This window comes from Alnus glutinosa, chromosome 1, assembly GCF_958979055.1.
Source record: "Alnus glutinosa chromosome 1, dhAlnGlut1.1, whole genome shotgun sequence".
Lineage (NCBI taxonomy): Eukaryota > Viridiplantae > Streptophyta > Magnoliopsida > Fagales > Betulaceae > Alnus > Alnus glutinosa.
The window spans coordinates 2,429,722-2,447,328 of NC_084886.1; the positions used below are offsets into that span (position 1 = coordinate 2,429,722).

At 36.3% G+C, this 17,607-nt stretch overlaps 3 protein-coding genes across 6 annotated transcripts; 2 read left to right on the top strand and 1 right to left on the bottom strand.

Annotated features, from left to right (window-relative positions):
- Positions 1 to 505: 505 nt before the first annotated feature.
- On the top strand, positions 506 to 6,321 carry LOC133865450 (probable LRR receptor-like serine/threonine-protein kinase At1g67720). Of its 3 annotated transcripts, none has more exons than XM_062301872.1 (15): positions 506 to 636; positions 1,079 to 1,616; positions 1,710 to 2,221; positions 2,347 to 2,476; positions 2,881 to 2,952; positions 3,038 to 3,106; positions 3,250 to 3,321; positions 3,524 to 3,592; positions 3,842 to 4,014; positions 4,103 to 4,356; positions 4,728 to 4,854; positions 4,949 to 5,014; positions 5,096 to 5,282; positions 5,367 to 5,499; positions 5,833 to 6,321. In XM_062301872.1, exons 2-15 carry the CDS (start codon positions 1,162 to 1,164, stop codon positions 6,148 to 6,150), a joined length of 2,637 nt encoding a protein of 878 aa, XP_062157856.1. In that variant the 5' UTR covers positions 506 to 636; positions 1,079 to 1,161; the 3' UTR covers positions 6,151 to 6,321. The 3 variants fall into 3 exon arrangements, 2 of the variants coding, with proteins under 2 accessions (XP_062157856.1, XP_062157849.1); XM_062301865.1 differs by lacking the exon at positions 506 to 636 and adding an exon at positions 651 to 827; XR_009899739.1 differs by lacking the exons at positions 506 to 636; positions 5,833 to 6,321 and adding an exon at positions 648 to 827 and having other exon boundaries at positions 5,086 to 5,282.
- A 3,297-nt stretch (positions 6,322 to 9,618) lies between these two features.
- Positions 9,619 to 14,178, top strand: LOC133865470 (E3 ubiquitin-protein ligase AIRP2-like). 2 transcript variants are annotated; one of them, XM_062301883.1, is made up of 6 exons: positions 9,619 to 10,037; positions 10,484 to 10,646; positions 10,747 to 10,813; positions 10,941 to 11,175; positions 11,251 to 13,336; positions 13,568 to 14,178. In XM_062301883.1, exons 1-5 carry the CDS (start codon positions 9,949 to 9,951, stop codon positions 11,459 to 11,461), a joined length of 765 nt encoding a protein of 254 aa, XP_062157867.1. In that variant the 5' UTR covers positions 9,619 to 9,948; the 3' UTR covers positions 11,462 to 13,336; positions 13,568 to 14,178. The 2 variants fall into 2 exon arrangements, with proteins under 2 accessions (XP_062157867.1, XP_062157871.1); XM_062301887.1 differs by lacking the exon at positions 13,568 to 14,178 and having other exon boundaries at positions 9,621 to 10,037; positions 10,468 to 10,646; positions 11,251 to 11,774.
- LOC133858412 (GDSL esterase/lipase At3g48460-like) lies at positions 13,414 to 14,921 on the bottom strand. The gene is made up of 2 exons (XM_062293881.1): positions 14,160 to 14,921; positions 13,414 to 14,044 (listed from the first exon to the last, which is right to left on the bottom strand). The coding sequence occupies exons 1-2, from the start codon at positions 14,919 to 14,921 to the stop codon at positions 13,532 to 13,534; spliced, it is 1,275 nt and encodes a 424-aa protein (XP_062149865.1). The 3' UTR covers positions 13,414 to 13,531.
- Between the last annotated feature and the right edge of the window lie 2,686 nt (positions 14,922 to 17,607).

Genomic DNA, 17,607 nt, shown 5'->3' on the forward strand with positions numbered 1-17,607 from the left:
TAGCATCTTCTGCATGCTGCTTTTAAACTTTAAAGCTAAAGACAAGTCGGGCCAATCTCCAAAGAAGGAGAAAAGAGATTTTGTTGTATACTTGTATGTTAAAGCAAAAGGATATTAAAGCAAAGCATATTCATTACTATATTGAATGCCTCCCCTGTGATAAATGATAATGCTTTTTCTTTTTCATTAATTCAGATGCTTTTTCCATGGCCTGCCTTCTCTTTCCAGTCCCTGCCTGATTAACATATTGATAATTACATATTCTTTTTACTTTCTAGATTTTTACCCCTCAATGATTTCATTTGTATTGATCTCTATCCCTTGTTATGATCAAAATTATTTTATATATATGTCTATGCGTATATAGATAGAGAGAAATGTGTACAAAATATATGTATAAAGATAATAATGTATGTGATTTCTGACAAGAAAAACAAATGAATGACTTCAAAGTTGATTTGTTTCCACTTTTTAGCTTGAGCTTGTGTCACACTCTTTACCAAAAGGTCAAACTGACAAAGCCGAAACCTTTTTTTCTTGGGAAAAGAAGATTCCAATCTAAAAAAGAAAAAGATAAAAAAAATTAAGGGGAATGAACAATATTGAGAGGAAGCTCGCTAATCACAAAAGTAAAAGGTAAGTGGGAGAAAGATGAGTGAGATGTTTAACTCGACAAACAGTTTTAATTTTTTGTCAGTCACTTAATTCTAGGCAGTAGGAACAAAAGAACTGGTTTGTCTTCCTGATATCTTCAATGGGTTCATTTTCTCATTTCCCGGTTATGTTTCTTTTGATTATATCATCATCTGTTGTGTGCCAAGTTGAAGGTATGTTCTTCCTTACCCACTACTTAATTTGATATAGGGAAATTTTTTTTAAGTCTCCTCTTGTGAAATTGAACTGTCATGGATCCTAAGACATTTAGTAAAAGAAACTTGAGAAATGAAGAAGATAACAGTGGGAAATGGCAACATGTTTTGTCTAGAATGAGCAAATTTGCTTGTGCTAGCTACTTGAGTTTGAATTGTAATGAAGGCCATGGCACTCAAAATCTGTTGAATTCCCATTGAAAATGCAGAATTCATCAGTTTAGACTGTGGAGGAACAAGTAACTACACTGACCGTAGTACTGGACTGCCATGGAGTTCAGACAATGGAATCATGAGCCACGGCAAATCAGTGGAAGTAGAAAATCCAAGTGAAAACGTAGTACAGTATCGAAGGCGTCGAGAATTTCCCATAGACAACAGGAAGTACTGCTATACTTTAATCACCCAAGAAAGAAGGCGATATCTAGTTCGTGCAACATTTCAGTATGGCAGCTTGAAAGATGAAGAAACATATCCTCAGTTTCACGTATACTTGGATGCAACTAAGTGGTCAACTGTGTCAATTTTGGATGCTTCCAGAGTATATGTGAAGGAAATGATCATCAGGGCACCCTCGGATTCCATCAATGTCTGCATATGCTGTGCAACAACTGGTTCTCCTTTCATCTCCACTCTTGAGCTGCGGCCCTTAAATCTTTCGATGTATGCGACGGATTTCGAGGATAATTTCTTCTTAGAAGTAGCAGCTAGATTGAACTTTGGTGCCCCAAGCAAGGATCCCATAAGGTAAGCTCCTCCCTTCAAATCCAGCTTAGCCTTTTGATTCCATCAGTAATACATATATATATATATATATATATATATTTTTTTTTTTCTCAGGTACCCAGATGATCCCTATGACAGAATTTGGGAGTCAGATCTTGTTAAAAGGCAAAACTATCTGGTAGGGGTGGCCCCTGGCACAGAAAGAATCTATACCCAGAAGAACGTAGACATAAAAACGAGAGAGTACCCACCTATGAAAGTAATGCAAACAGCGGTTGTTGGCACCAAAGGGCAGCTCACCTACAGATTAAATCTAGAAGATTTCCCTGCCAATGCTCGAGCTTATGCATACTTTGCTGAAATTGAAGACTTGGGTGCCAATGAGACTCGGAAATTCAAATTAGAGCAACCTGACATAGCTGACTCTAGAAATGCAGTGGTAAATATCGCTGAGAATGCCAATGGGAGCTACACTCTTTATGAACCGAGCTACATGAATGTGACTCTGGACTTTGTTCTGTCATTCTCCTTTGTCAAGACCCGGGATTCTACTCGAGGGCCACTGCTTAATGCGATGGAAATAAGTAAATATTTAAAGATTGCTTCCAAGACTGGTGGGCAAGACTGTAAGTCCATCAACTTTGGTTGCAACAAATCCTTCTACACATCTACATATCACAGGGAACTTACAATAATTATGAACAGACTTTACCGAAACGAGCTGATTAGTATTTGTTTGTTCAATTTGTAGTGATTGTTGTCAATGCCCTTCGCTTCATGTCTGCTGAAAGCATTTGGACAAATGAAGGTGATCCTTGTGTCCCAACGCAGTGGGAATGGGTAACCTGCAGCTTTACCATACCACCCAGGATTACAAAAATGTACGTAAATTCTACTTTCTCACCTACATCTATGCTTCATATCAACATTTAGTACGCTGCCATTCCATGTATGCAATGCAATATAACAATCCAAGCAAGTGCTGACATGAATCAGCTGAATACCATATATTGACAGAAGAGCTTGACATCAGACTCATCAGGAGAACTGGAGAAGTCAGTAGCTAGTTGATGCATCCAAAAAGAATCACTTGCTTTCACTAGGTTTTTGTAGTAGATTTGTTGTTGTTACCTAGTTACTGGACAGACTTTTAATTGTATTGAAATAGATAAATGTAAGAAAAACATTTTTTCATGCAAAACTAAGTAAATATATAATTTAATAAGCACTAAAACTTGTTTGTAAGAGTTGAATTATAAAGGGGTTCCTCTCAACTGCTGTACAGTGAGTTGTCAAGAAAGAATGTGACGGGTGAAATCCCATCCGAGCTCAACTACATGGAGGCATTGACAGAGTTGTAAGTGATATTCTGCTCTTAAATAAACTTGCTTTTCTTCAACAATGCCTCTTGGCATCTGTTTTGATCTGTATCTTTTTCTCAGGTGGTTGGACAGTAATTCCCTCACAGGGCCACTCCCTGACATAAGTAACCTTAACAGTTTAAAGATTCTGTAAGCTATTTTTCAGTGTCAATTGCACAAGTTTTACCTGAGAAAAAACCTTTATCTCAGTGAAACTTTTTTGTTTTTTTTTAAATAATAATAATGATAACAATTTCTATTTCTTTTTTCATTTCATTTTTGGTAATATGCAGGCATTTAGAGAACAACAAATTGACTGGTCCATTACCTTCTTACCTCGGTAGTTTGGCAAGCTTACAAGAACTGTATGTAGCAATATGGATTTTTTTTTTTTAACTTTTGTTACACCCTATTGAATTAGACACTTGATATTTCAGTAAAATCTTAAAAAAAAAAAAAAAAAACATTTTCAGAAAGTTGCCTTAATCTGCCTTGATTTAGTATCAGCATGTTTGCCCTGTTAAATATGTACATTTTGCAGTAATTTGTAAAATATATATGTCATAGGTACATACAGAACAACTCTTTTACCGGCGAAATACCTCCAGGATTGTTAAATGGGAAAGTCATTTTTCAGTAAGTACGCTTCTAACTGATGTATCTCATGTTACGACCTGTGGAGGCTACATCTGTTTTCTAATGATTCTGGTTCTTTTTTCCTTATATTTTTGCAAGGAAATGCACCTATTTCATTTATGCAGAAACTTATGTTGCGAGTTCTATATTTGCCATCAAATCTGGAAAGAAAAAAATGAAAATGAAGAGGACCCCAAATAGTCCACTGCAGAGAAATTTTATTAATAGCTATGTCATTTTCTCTTGCAGCTATGAAGATAATCCCAAACTACGTAAAGCGGCACTGAACAAGAAGCATTTTAAGTTGATACTTGGAGTGTCAATTGGAGCACTTGGGATTCTATCAATTCTATTCATAGGAAGTTTATTATTAATGCATTATCTTCGAAGAAAGGCATGTCAAAAGAAAAAGGATGAAAAAGGTTTGTATGCCAACAAATTCCATCTAGTATTATCCATGGAACAGTGTGCAGATTTCCGTAGTTCAACATTTTTTTTTGTGTTCATCAGGTGGGTCTAGGCGTAGCAGCAATAAACCTTCAACTGCCTACTCAATTGCCCGTGGTGGGCATTTAATGGATGAAGGCATAGCTTACTATATTACACTCTCTGAACTAGAAGAAGCTACCCAAAAATTTTCCAAGAAAATTGGCAAAGGAAGCTTTGGATCTGTCTATTATGGGAAAATGAAAGACGGAAAAGAGGTGGCAGTTAAGATCATGGCAGATTTGTCTAGCCATGGAGACCAGCAATTTGTGACTGAGGTAGTCTCATATTCAGCTCTGCCTATTTATTCGCATAGAATGAACATGTGAATTAGCTATTGTCCTAGATCATCATACATTTCTTCCTATTCTGGTTTAGTGTAGTTCTGGAATGTCACTCTCTACTTAATAAGATAATGATCAGGGAAGTAGAGCTCCTACACTAAATTAATAATTCCAGATTGCAATAGACTAGAACACAAAATTCTTTATCTAACCCATAAAACAGTCCAAAATAGAGCTTCACTAGAATCACTACAGAGGTAATGGCTGGAGTAATTCCAACAAGCATACTTTTTGGATATACTATCAAGCAAATATTGCAAAAATTTCATGGATACAAGTTCATTAACATGTCAACATATTTGCAGGTAGCCCTCTTGTCAAGAATTCACCATAGAAATTTGGTTCCTTTAATTGGATACTGTGAAGAAGAACATCAACGTATTTTGGTTTATGAGTATATGCACAATGGAACCTTGAGGGATCACATATATGGTGAACTCTAGTACCCATGGTTCATAGAAAAATTTCATCTTTCTTCTCAGTTGCGATGGAAATGATTTAATAAAAACCCTAAATTTGTTGACAGATTCTGCCAACCAGAAGCGCTTAGACTGGCTAGCTCGTCTTCGTATAGCAGAAGATGCTGCTAAAGGTTTAATATGTAACTTATTGGTAGTTCATGGACATTTGCTTTTCAAATCTACAGCATGAACACAAGTTCAGATATTTGTAGGTCTCGATTACTTACACACTGGATGCAACCCAAGTATCATTCACCGAGATGTAAAAACAAGCAATATTCTCCTAGACATCAATATGAGAGCAAAAGTGTCAGATTTTGGACTTTCAAGGCAAACTGAAGAAGATTTAACCCATATATCAAGTATGGCACGAGGGACAGTAGGCTACTTGGATCCTGAGTAAGCCATACTTCTCATGTATGCATAATTAATCACATGTTTCATCCCAAATGAGCTTTGCTAATACTGCATATCCTCTTACAGGTACTATGCAAATCAGCAATTAACCGAAAAGAGTGATGTTTACAGTTTTGGGGTTGTTCTTCTGGAATTGATCTCTGGGAAAAAGCCTGTATCTGCAGAAGATTATGGTCCTGAAATGAACATTGTTCACTGGGTATGCTTTTTGCCAAATGCCATCCTTCAATTTAGAGGTGAAATCTGTACATAATACTCACAAATTAGACATCACCTTTTTAAGTTTACAATATCTGCACATAGTTCGACTCAAACCCATAGGCATGTACTATACTACGGTCTTATTGAAAGACTTCCCAAGAAATCAATCTCCCGTATGCAAGATACCAAACATACCACCATATCTCAATCCTTATAAAACTGCATCTTATAGTTGAAGTACTAAAACATATATTGAAATCAGGGCCAATGTTCTGTAACTTTACTAAAATGTTGAACAAATTACTAGCAATTCAATTCTGTTGTTTTGTAGGCAAGGTCCTTGATCCGTAAAGGTGATGTTGTCAGCACCATAGACCCTTTCCTAGTAGGAAATGTGAAGACCGAGTCCATTTGGAGGATTGCTGAAGTTGCAATCCAGTGTGTTGAACAACATGGGGCTTCCAGGCCAAGGATGCAGGAAATAATTTTGGCTATACAAGATGCTACCAAGATTGAGAAGGCAATTGACCAAAAAATATCATCCTGTAGTTCCAAGGCACAATCTTCAAGGAAAACTTTGCTGGCAAGCTTTCTTGAAATTGAGAGCCCTGACTTATCAAAGGAGTGCCTGGTTCCATCTGCAAGATAATTTTGCAGTAGCCCACCTAAGAGTTTAAAGCAGTGTAACATATATGGTTATCAACTTCACAAATGGTTTTGCTTCAAGACCTAAATTAACCACACGGTTTTGTTCTTCATCTCCTATGAAATTTAGTACCTTTCCCTTTTATGAAAGATATGCTAGGATCAAATTTATGCTCGTAGGCGAAAATACTCTCTAGATGCTCAAAATCTAATAGTAATATATTTTTCAATAGTAATTTTAAAAGTCACGTCACATTTAGGATATACGAGTTTTGCATATATCATTCCTTGCATATGTCCCTTGTAATTCTTCTTTTTTTACAATTATTTATTCTTGTTTGTTCCTCCCTTCCCCTTCTTCCTGTATTGCTTAGAAAAAAGGTCTTGTTCTTGTAATTCATAATAAGGTCTCCCCTACTTCTCTTAAGTATGTTTTTGGCTCCGTTTAATAACCCCCTCCCCTCCCCCTCCCCTTATTTTCACCTCTCCCAAAAAAAATCAACTCAAAACATTCTTAATCTTTTTTACTTTTTATATCTCATCAACAATTTTTTATTATTATTTAAATAAAAAAATCTACCACAATATAAAATTTTTACATTTTTTCATATAAATTTTCTCTACTTTATATCACATCAATCACTTTTTACTTTCATTCAACAAAAATATATTATTAATTTATGTAAATTAAAGTGATCCCCCTCTCTGCCAATTCATAATAATGCCCCCTCTACTTAGGTCAACTACTTTTCCTTTTTTTTTTTTTTTTTTTCATTTAGTTTTCCATTCTCCAAAAAACAGACATAAAAAATTATACTTTTCTGTTTTTCATGTAGCGGGCCCCTCCCAAAAAACATACACAAAAAATATCTTATCTCAGAGTATTTGTTTATAAAAAAATAAATAAAATAAAATAAAGTTGTATTGCCGTTTGGATGATGCCACCAAAAAAAGTATTGATTTTTTTTTTTTTTTTTTAATAACCTCCATGACTGTAGAAAGGCTTTTTAAATATTTTTTTATTTGGAGGTATAACGGGTATTTCATAAGTATTCTATTAAAATAATTGACAGAATATTAACAGAAAAATTTATTTGTTCTTCAATGATATTGATCTGTTTAGTAATATTTCAAATATAGAATACCCCCCTTTTTTTTTTCTTTTTATTTAATAAAATGATATCAAATTATCATATATCAAAGAGAGATCTTTTGCTTGGCAAGTATAATACTCTGTATGAAAAAATGACATTCTTTATTCTATACTTGGTCTAACAACTGTGAAAGAGTTAGCTTCGCTATTTGATGAACCGCTTTATTAGCCTTCCTTCGAATGTGCTGAACGACATATGATTATAAATTATGGAGCCGTATTTGAGTATCCTCGATCAATTAGTTGGTCATAACTACTCCAACAAGGTTCACCATGACGCAAAAGCATTCAAGAGGGTTAGGGCATCTCCTTCAAAAATCACTTTATGAAAACTCAAGTCGTTGTAGAAATTTATAGCCTTTCAAGCTATCACTGCTTCCGCTACAGTCGAGTCGATAATAAACAGAATGATCGTCACTAAAGCTGCAAAGATGGAACCTGAGTTGTCACGCACGACCGCCCTCACACCCATCTTCTTATTTGTTATATCAAGAGTTGCATCCTAGTTTAGCTTTACTACTCATTTCAGGAGACTCGTCCCAACATTTGTAAATATAAAATACCTTTTCGAAGAGAGTAGAAGGTACAAAGAATAATTTGAAAAAAGTATAATTATTATAAAAATAAAAAATAAAAAATGATTAGACACTCAGCGACAAAATAATCAAAAGTATCGAGTAAGATTACTTAGCATTGATTAATTTGCATCTTCAACACGCATACGTTGGACGCATAAACAATTATTTGCATCACATCCACGTGAATTATAAAAGGATTTGACCCAATTTAAGGGATTTGGTTAGATTCAACCGATCAAGTTCCCAACTCTCACCTAAACTAGGGATATGATACTCTTCCTAAACAATACTTCATCAATAATTGCAGCAATCTATCTGAAACCATCCACAGTGGATTCAAGCCCCCGGGCCCCAATGGACCCTTTGATCAAGTGGGGTTGGATGGTTGTACAATGAGTAATTTACAACATACCATACCATATATTTAATCTCTAGGCTTTGGTCTTATTTCAATCTAGTTCTTAAATTTTCAATTTTCACAATCAAATTTGTAGGTTTTGTCTAAATTTTAAATAGATTATTTATTACTTTTTCATCAAAGTTAACTTTTTTTCTTTTCTTTTATTTCTTTATTTTTTGTTTTTAGATCACATGTACCACATTTAACACGTTATGCACATAATATCAACGCCACATTAATACATTTGCCACATTCATCAAGTGCCACGTCATCCGCACGAAAAAAGAAAAACATGTGTAAAGTTGGCAATTTTTTAGCGACCGTGAACTCGACACAAGCCTAAAAAGAAATTAGCGAGTTAGGGTTGAAGGGTTTGTCATATTTAATTAAATGGGTCGAGTTAAAGTTGACATATATAATATTATACATATTCCTCGACACGATCCAAAGCCAAAACAAGATACTAGAGCTAACAATTTTTTACACGATTCGCGAATTCGACACGAACCCAACATGAAATTAGCGAATTATTATTGAAGGGTTTCATCCGTTTAATTAAATAGATCGGGTTATAATTGACTTATATAGTCTTATATTCATGGTTCGATATAACTTGAATCAGGCATGTGAACACGAATTATCACCCTTATTTGTGTGAAACAATAAAAGATAGATGTGCCCCTATAGCGTCTTACGCATCTCTCTTTCGTTGTTTCACTCAGGTTTTTTTTACCTTGTGGATGATGTGGCAATGACACTATGCGCATGACATGACAAATATGATAGAGATATGATACATTGTCATCTCAAGACACAACTCCTGACAACTTTTGTCCACGTAACAACTTTTACTTTTATTTTTATTTTTTAAGACAAAAAAAAAAAAAAAAAAAAAAACTCTAAAGCTAGCTAGGGACCACCTTGCCACGTGGACAAGGTGATAAAGAGTTATGTCTTGGGATGACAAAAGATCATATCTCTATATGATATTTAAGACGGATGAAAACTTTGATGATAAAATAAAAAATAGACCTATTTGAAATATGAGCAAAATATAAGGACTTGATTATGGAAATTAAAAGCCTAGGGACTAAATGAAAAAGAGACTTTTTCCTAATCAATAATTAATAGCCGCATATGAAGAAGAAAAAACCGCATACGAAGATTCCACAGTATTAATATCGTGCACTACAGCTATTAGTACAATATAATAATGATAATTAAATTAATCTATAAGCAAAGCTATGCAAAGGGCAGTTTGCCAATAAAAAAGGAAAACCAACCACAAATGCAAAAAAAGATTAATGATAAGAAGAAAGAAAGAAAACTTCCCATCTCATCTCATCCGTCATCACCAACACTGTCCTGTCACACAAAGAAAACGCACTCTCTTGCGTATGCCTTCTCTGACCATAAAAAAACAAGCAAAAACCAAAACAAGCTCGGAGCCGCCCTTACTCGCAAGTTGGAAACTGACATATCTCTCTGCCACGTTTGTGTTTTGTCTTTTGGTGGAGATTAGGTTCTTTTTTCTTTCTTTCTTTCTTTTTTAAAAACTTGCCAGAAAGGCTCTGAGATAATAGAAGAAAAAAGAGAGGGGCTTTACATCAAGTCCGAGAAGAATTTCTTGCTCTGTAAACTTGTTTCTTGTGGAGAGAGAGAGAGAGAGAGATGGAGATGATGTATTACCAGCTTGCAGGCTCGTCTTACCAGGACTCACTGGAAGTCTTGGAGGCTGATATACAGCATGCTAATGCTCTGTGAGTTTACTTTTTTTGTTTTTGTTTTTGTTTTTTTTTTTTTCTTCCAACTTTTTCAATTTATTTTGATTGTGTTTTCGATTTTAGTTTGTTCTGTTTTTTTTTCCCGGAGTGGGGTGTTTTTGTTTTGTATGTTATCTTCGCTTGCTTTCCTTTTCTATAGTCTTGAGCTTTTGATGATAAACGTTTGGTAAATTATTCTGCTTGTTTGCTAATTGAAAGGGAAAAGGCAAGAAAAGCAGAACCCATTTGGGAAATGTTTCCTCTGGGAGTTGTTAGAGGGAAAAACCAAACGGGTCCACTCCTGATTGGGACTTTTTCATGCTTAGTATCTATCAATGGTCTACTGGGAAGAATTTATGGCTGGATGATTAGATTGAAACGTAAAGGTAGATGCTGCTTTATTTAATAAACTTTTCTCTAAATTTAGGATTCTGGGTTTTTAGGGCTGCTGCAATCCCAAGAGCCAAGGGTGGTGCACGTCTTCAAATGAAATTGGTGTACAATCACCTGGCACCCCTCTTTCTGTTTTTGCTACAATGGATGGATTGTTCTTGGACATGTCTGCTCCCCAGATATCTAAACCTCTTCCACATACTTGTATACAAGGTTGGCTCCTCTACTTTATGCCTGATGTAGCTGTGTGTTGCGATTGTTGCTTTAAATAATTTGAGCATGATTTTTTTGGTTACCCTCTTACATTATGCAGGTATATACAGATGGCAGACCAAATATATCCATGCACGGGAGGAAGGCAACAATTAGGGACTTTTATGGTATGCAAATTACCTACCTGTTATTTTCTTATGTTTTCAAAAAGAAAAGAAAAAAAGTTAGGAATTTTCCACCTGTAATGGTTCATGCATATGCTCTGACATTGTTTCAACAAAAACCAAATTGCAGCTGTTATATTACCATCTCTTCAACGGCTCCATGGCAGCTTGGAAGAGTTAAAATCTGCTAAAGAATGGAATCAAGGCATGGAAAGTTCTGGCAGGAATAGCTTGGAAGGAGATGGAAGACTTGTCAATGTCGATTTGGAGAGAGAAGATGAATGTGGGATTTGCTTGGAGCCTTGCACCAAAGTGGTCTTGCCTAATTGCTGTCATGCAATGTGCATCAAATGCTATCGCAATTGGTAACTACTATCCTGATGTTAATATTAACAAGAGTTATCACGATATACTCTAATGGTGTTCTTTCCTAATTGCAGGAACACAAAGTCAGAATCCTGCCCTTTTTGTCGTGGTAGCTTAAAGAGAGTCAATTCAGAAGACTTATGGGTGCTTACTTGTAATGATGATGTTGTTGATACTGAAACGGTTTCCAAGGAGGACCTGTTGCGTTTCTACCTCTATGTCAACAGCCTGCCAAAAGATTACCCTGATGCCCTTTTCTTAGTGTATTATGAATACTTGATTTGAATTGAAGTAAATAATAAGAATTGTGTACAGGCTACAGATAGAAAAGCCGACCTTCAATTGTGAAAAGAGTCTGGTAAGGAAATTCTCTGGGATTTTTACACAGAATGACAGGTTCTGAATTGCACTTATTTTATAATTACGAGTATCAGTCTAAGATAGTTTTCTGATCAATGGTAAATTTCTTGTATCAGAAAATTCCTGTTTATGTTAATAATCTACTGAAGTTTCAGTACAATGCACATTGAGGTGTGCATTATTCTTTTTGAACAGTAATGACTATGAATAGAGAAATCTACATAATACATGTTCAGAATTTGGCTTCATATGTTCCTACTTATTTGGCTCCTTGATACCCTCTGATTTTCTCAAGCCTTATGATCTCTCTCTAATTGATGCATATGGTGGCTCTCTCTTTTTGCCAATTTTGAAGTACTAACGTGTTTATTAGAATTTGTTATCAGAGTGTCAAAGTAATTGGTCTGGGGGGGATAAGGAGGAAGTTAGATTATGCATGAAGTCTTTCAATGTTTAGGTTTCATGTTTCCATGCTGTTTCTCCTTGCTATTATGATTGTGTGACACTTGGAAGTCCAGTGTTGTTTTCACAACTCACAAGCATTAGCAATCAGCCCATTATGGTGGATTTCTGTGGTTCGGGTCTTCTAGCCAAAAGAAGGGGAAAAATCCCATGGTTAGGGACAACCGTTCCACTGCTGTTTATGAGGGATACCTACTCAATGATTTTGGGGAATTTAATTTTTTTTTTTCCTCGTAATAGATTACCTCATTTTTTGGCGTGTTGGAATAGGAGGGTCAGCCAGAATAACATCATTATCGTTTGGAATGCAATTTATTCCTTTTTGTTGTGCATTTGGAGAGAAATGAATGCTCGAAGCTTCGATGATCAAGAGAGAATGGACTTGGATTTACGGACATGTTTTCTTAAAGCCTTATTTGAGTGGATCTTTACTACCACCTTTCTCCATGTCTCTAGCAATGCAGTTTTATGTTCTTTTTTTTCTTGTTCTTGATTTGCTTGGTGTTTTTCTCTTGTATATTTTCTGTGTATCTGGATTGCACCCCTTAAAGCTTTTAATGAACTTCCGTTACTTAAAAAAATCTGCAAGAAACATGGGGCTACATCCTGTCTCTGTAAATGATTATGGATGAGCAATGGTCACATCGAAAAATGGAATTAACGCAGAAAGTTATACAAAACTGATTCTATGATTGGAGTTTATTACAGTTGCCTTGCGTGCTTCTGACCTTTCGTTGTTGTTGGACCAACTTTTCAATGTAGTATTACTTTCAGTTAATCAAGTTACTGATTTTGACTCCTAGATGATTGTATTCCATAGCTAGCTTGCTTCTGTGGAACTGTTTTCTTGAGAAGTGCACACAACTTAACAGCTTCAGACAGCAACAATAACGCTGGATCTTTTTCCCTCATGGCTCATGCCGCAAGTAAACTTCATAGGAAAACTTACAGTTGAACGGTGTCATGCATGAATACTGGAAGATTTGACATATTCTGATACATTGCAGATTTGCAGTCCTTTTTGTTATTTACGAAACTGTTACTTGATTCTTCTATGTTGTTCATATCACAAAAAGACCATTAGCTTGTTTACTATATGCTGATATAGCCATGTTATATGCTTTTATCCTTGATTATCAGGCATATTAGAAAGAAAAAAAATGTTTTAGTTGCCTAGTGAGGAGAAACATGATGGTTCTTGCCGCGCGCATGGCAATCAGGTTCTTCAAGAAGGCAGCTGCAGAACCTCATGTAGCGGATTGGATTTTATAGCATCAAAAGGACCGACTTAAATGCCCTTTCTTCTTACTGTTGAAAGAAATGTGATTGATCCATGTGGTAATGAAAAAAGAAAAGTGACAAATCTTTCTGAAATAGGGTGCATATTATGTTATTGAAACAAATTTCATGCCCAAGTAAGGGTAGGCAGATAGCAAAATGCCTATAGACAAGAAGAAATTATTATCCCGCTCTCAGAATGCAGTCATTCGGAGCGCACATACATATATATAAACCTATCAAAAATAGGATTAATCAGTAAGCTAATTCGCCTTTCTTCTTCTGAACCAGCTCGGCGAATGATGGTTTACAGTAGTTTTGATTGAAGAAGAGATCAGCCAAGTGTTGATGCATGGCTTCAGTGAAGTGAACCCCATCCCAGTTAATGTACTTGTTGGAGTCCTTGAAGGTGGCCGTGCCAGTAGATCCACACAGGCGTTTTGGGTCGAAGTGGAGTGGTCCGTCCCCAGCTCCACAACATGCCTTGAAGGGTTCTTCAAATTGGTACTGCTTATAATTTGTCAGTATTGTTTGGTATGCACTCCAGTAATCAGCATATACGACCGTACAATCCCTGTATTGATTCCTAATTTCGTCCAACTTCCTCTGGAGAAGATCGTTGTGGGCCATTATCACCGCGTTAGCACTCGATGAACACCCCAACTGATCACGCTCATTCGTGGGACAAGATGACACGTGCAATGGAAGGCACCCTGCTGGTGGTAGCCCTTGAACCACGACATACTTTGCTCCCTTGTCCAACACCGCCTGCAGTCAAAGAAAATATGCTTATTTTACAGCTGAGATTGTAATCTTTAGCGAGTTAAGGTTATATATATATATATATACTAGAAAAATAAATGCATGTAGTATCAATGCTTACCCTCAGCATTCCGCAGACATTCCCAACAGCTTGCTCCGTGACGTGCTTACCGTGAATAGAGGAGCCATAAAGACGAGCATAGTCATTGCCACCCATCTCACCGACCCAGATGAGTGTGTTCGCCAGCTCTCCCTTGCATGTAGCCTCATCTTTCCCCTTGCAATCGAACTCCGCAAGAAATTTGTGGAACCAATCTATTTGAGTGCGGTAACTCTCTGGGATTCGTTTCCACATCAGGGAATGGTCGATTCTGAATTGAGCGAAGAAGTCAACCGAAAGAGTCGTTGATCCGGCTATTGCAAAGTTCACACCGCCTGAGAACTGCGCGGAAGAGTCTTTGTAGGCTGGCAAGTGGGGTACGGAGAGAGTTTCACACAGGTAATCAATGACCAAGCGGCCATTAGATAGTCGATAACCAGGTAAGTTACCCGCTGAGCTTGAGCCATGTTTGAACATGTTGAAGAAAACGCTGATGTAGGATTTGAGCGCACCCATGAAGTGAGCGTTTCCAGTGTCTGTGTAAGAATCTCCGAATGCATAAACCTTGGAAAAGCAACCTTTGTAATCGACTTGTGAAGCTGGTGGTGGTGCCATGCTCTTGCTGCTCTGATTATGAGCGGATGAAGGAGACAAGGATAACAAGAGGATGAAGAACGGAATTTGAAGGAACAAGCATTTGGAATTTGCCATGTTGTGACTCAACTGAGGGATCAGTTTCTTGTTGTTTTTATCAATTACCAAATGGTGGAGGGAAGGAGGCATTTATACTGCTGCGTCTCTCTCTTCTCGTGTATAAACCTCCCTAGTTTTAGCATTTACTTGGCCATGGCCAAATCTCCAAAAGCTGTGGATTTGGTGCAGATTGACCCTGTATTATAGGGGATAAATCCCATTTTGTCTCCCTCACGTTAATTTCTACTCATGCATGCGATGAGAATCGATCGCTACAACTTTTTTGGTACGATAAATGTTAAAGCATTTTTAAAATTAATATGTATATATATTTATTTTGTGTCCGGAGAATGTTTTAAAAAGATGGTGTTAGCATTGAACGAAGATAGTCCTATATAGGAAAAAGAGAAAATGAAGTTGGCATTTGTAAGGCTCAACACACTTTAAGTATTTAAAGTAATGCTTGGATGTATACTCTTACGTGTATACTTTAGTACGGTGCAAAGCACCGGACGCACACGCGCATGTGTGGCAGTGGATTGTAGAAATGTAGTTGGCATTTATAAGGCCCAACACATTTTAAGCATTTAAAATAATGCAGCACCTGACACACACGCGCATGTGTGGCAGTGGATTGTAGGGCGCTTTGATGGCGCACTTGGCACTTGACACGAAGCATCGGAGCGAACTAATCATAACCTTTCAATTTTGAATGGTCATGATCAATCGATCTGATGGTTTAATGTAAACCATATGATGCTTCTTAAGTCGATCTAGTAGTTAGATTTATTAGACCATTACTAAAATAAACTGTAAGGTCAAATCACATTTGATCTGACGGTTGAGATTAATTAATAAAGATCTAATGATTATTATTAAATAATCATTGACAGTTATTTGATCTGGTGGTCAGAGTTAAGTGTCTGTTAAAATAACAGTTTATAACTGTTACTTAAGCAGTTATGGACGGTTGGATTAACAGTTATTAAGATAATACAGAAGTAACTGTTATCCTGTTATTTAATAAAAAGATTACAAATTTCTTTAATCTTTAGTGCTTTTTTTGATACTTTTTGTATTTTTAAATTAAAAAATCTTTGTTTGTCTCTTGCTATAATGAAAAAAGCTGAAAGTGTTCGGGTTTAATTTTCATTTGTGCAAAACGCAATTAAAAAAACAAAAGATTATGGGCTCCATTGTATCCTGGAGAAATATTTGTCGTAACCATTTGCATACCTTTCTGGTGGGGGCAAATAATTTCTTAAAGAAAGCGACGTAACGCGGCTTAGGAGTATTTTGTTTTTTCTGCTTTCGTTTACTTTTTCTAACAATCTTAAGAAATTATTTTTTGCTTCAATGACACCGCAATCTCTGAAATAACTTGCTGTTGATTTCATCAAACTCGAAAGGTTTGATGGTTCCTCATTCAAACGATGGCAGAAGAAGATGCATTTCCTCCTTGTTGGACTGAGGGTGGCTTATGTGCTTACAACTCCCAAACCTGTAGAGCATGAGAACGAGACGATTGCTGCTACTCGGGCAATGATGAAATGGGAGCAGGATGACTACATCTACAAGGGCCACATCTGCAATGCTATGGCGGATTCTTTGTTTGACATCTATCAAAGCAAATCAACAGCCAAAGATGTATGAGATGCACTCGAGGCTAATTAAGTATCTTTTAGAAGATGCTACAAGTAAAAAGTTCTTGGCCTCTAAATTTATGAATTACAAAATGGTTAATGCTAGACCTATTGTTGAACAATTTAATGAAATTCTGCATATTTTGAGTCAATTTGGTCAACATAACATGAAAATGGATGAGGAAATTGTTGTCTCATTCATCATTGATAAACTTCCTCCCTCCTAGAAAGAACAGAGAAAGATTTTGAAACACAAAAAGGAGGAGATAAATGTTGATCAGTTAGGCCAGCACTTTCAGATCGAGGAAGAATTGAAAATCAAAGATAATGAAGAGCAGGGAATTATGTCCTTGAAAGTGCATATGGTGGAGGAAGAGAAGGAAGGGACTTCTTCAAAGAAGCCCTCTCAATTCAAAAAGCCCAATAAGAAGAAGAGGAAGAACTTTAAGAATCAGAAGCTGAACTAGAACCATGAGAAGAAGAATAAGGGTGGTTTCTACTATTGTGGCAAGCCATGCCACTTTAAGAGGGACTGCCGTTTTTTGAAAAAGAAACAGCAGGATTCTAACTCGAACGAGTTTGTGGCAATTATTTCCGAGGTTTTTATGCTCGAGGAAGAGGATTCGTGGTGGATTGATTCATGTGCACCCAAGCACATATGTAAGGATAGAAGTCTTTTCAAGACCTTTGAAACAGTGGAAGATTGTGTTCTCTTTATGGGGAATTCTTCCACTGCTGTTGTCAAAGGCAAAGGAACAGTGAATCTTGAATTCACTTTTGGAAAAGTTCTGTCTTTAACTGATATGTATTTTGTACATGAAATCATGAAGAATCTTGTGTCTAGAGGTCTTCTTAATAAATTTGGATTTAAGGTTGTCTTTGAGTCAGATCAGTTTGTGCTGACCAAAGGAGGTGCTTTTGTTGGAAAGAGTTATTTGTTTGAAGGGATGTTTAAGTTAAACCTTAATAATAAAGTTAATAATTCTGCTTACTTGATTGACTCAATTTCTTTATGGCATAATAGATTTGGCCATGTTAATACTAGAAGAATCCATGATATGATTGTTTTTTTAAATTTGATTCCTAAATCTGTAAATAATATGTTTGATAAATGTAAAATTTGTATGCAAACA

Excerpts from the sequence above, each read along its gene's own strand:
- LOC133865470 (XM_062301883.1), top strand. The coding sequence starts at position 9,949 with ATGGAGATGATGTATTACCAGCTTGCAGGCTCGTCTTACCAGGACTCA. Across the intron at positions 10,038-10,483 it reads ATACAGCATGCTAATGCTCT|GGCTGCTGCAATCCCAAGAG; the intron begins GTGAGTTTACTT and ends CTGGGTTTTTAG. Across the intron at positions 10,647-10,746 it reads TCCACATACTTGTATACAAG|GTATATACAGATGGCAGACC; the intron begins GTTGGCTCCTCT and ends TACATTATGCAG.
- LOC133858412 (XM_062293881.1), bottom strand. The coding sequence starts at position 14,921 with ATGCCTCCTTCCCTCCACCATTTGGTAATTGATAAAAACAACAAGAAA. Across the intron at positions 14,045-14,159 it reads ATGTCTGCGGAATGCTGAGG|GCGGTGTTGGACAAGGGAGC; the intron begins GTAAGCATTGAT and ends CTTTGACTGCAG.
- LOC133865450 (XM_062301865.1), top strand. The coding sequence starts at position 755 with ATGGGTTCATTTTCTCATTTCCCGGTTATGTTTCTTTTGATTATATCA. Across the intron at positions 2,477-2,880 it reads CCACCCAGGATTACAAAAAT|TGAGTTGTCAAGAAAGAATG; the intron begins GTACGTAAATTC and ends ACTGCTGTACAG. Across the intron at positions 2,953-3,037 it reads ATGGAGGCATTGACAGAGTT|GTGGTTGGACAGTAATTCCC; the intron begins GTAAGTGATATT and ends TCTTTTTCTCAG.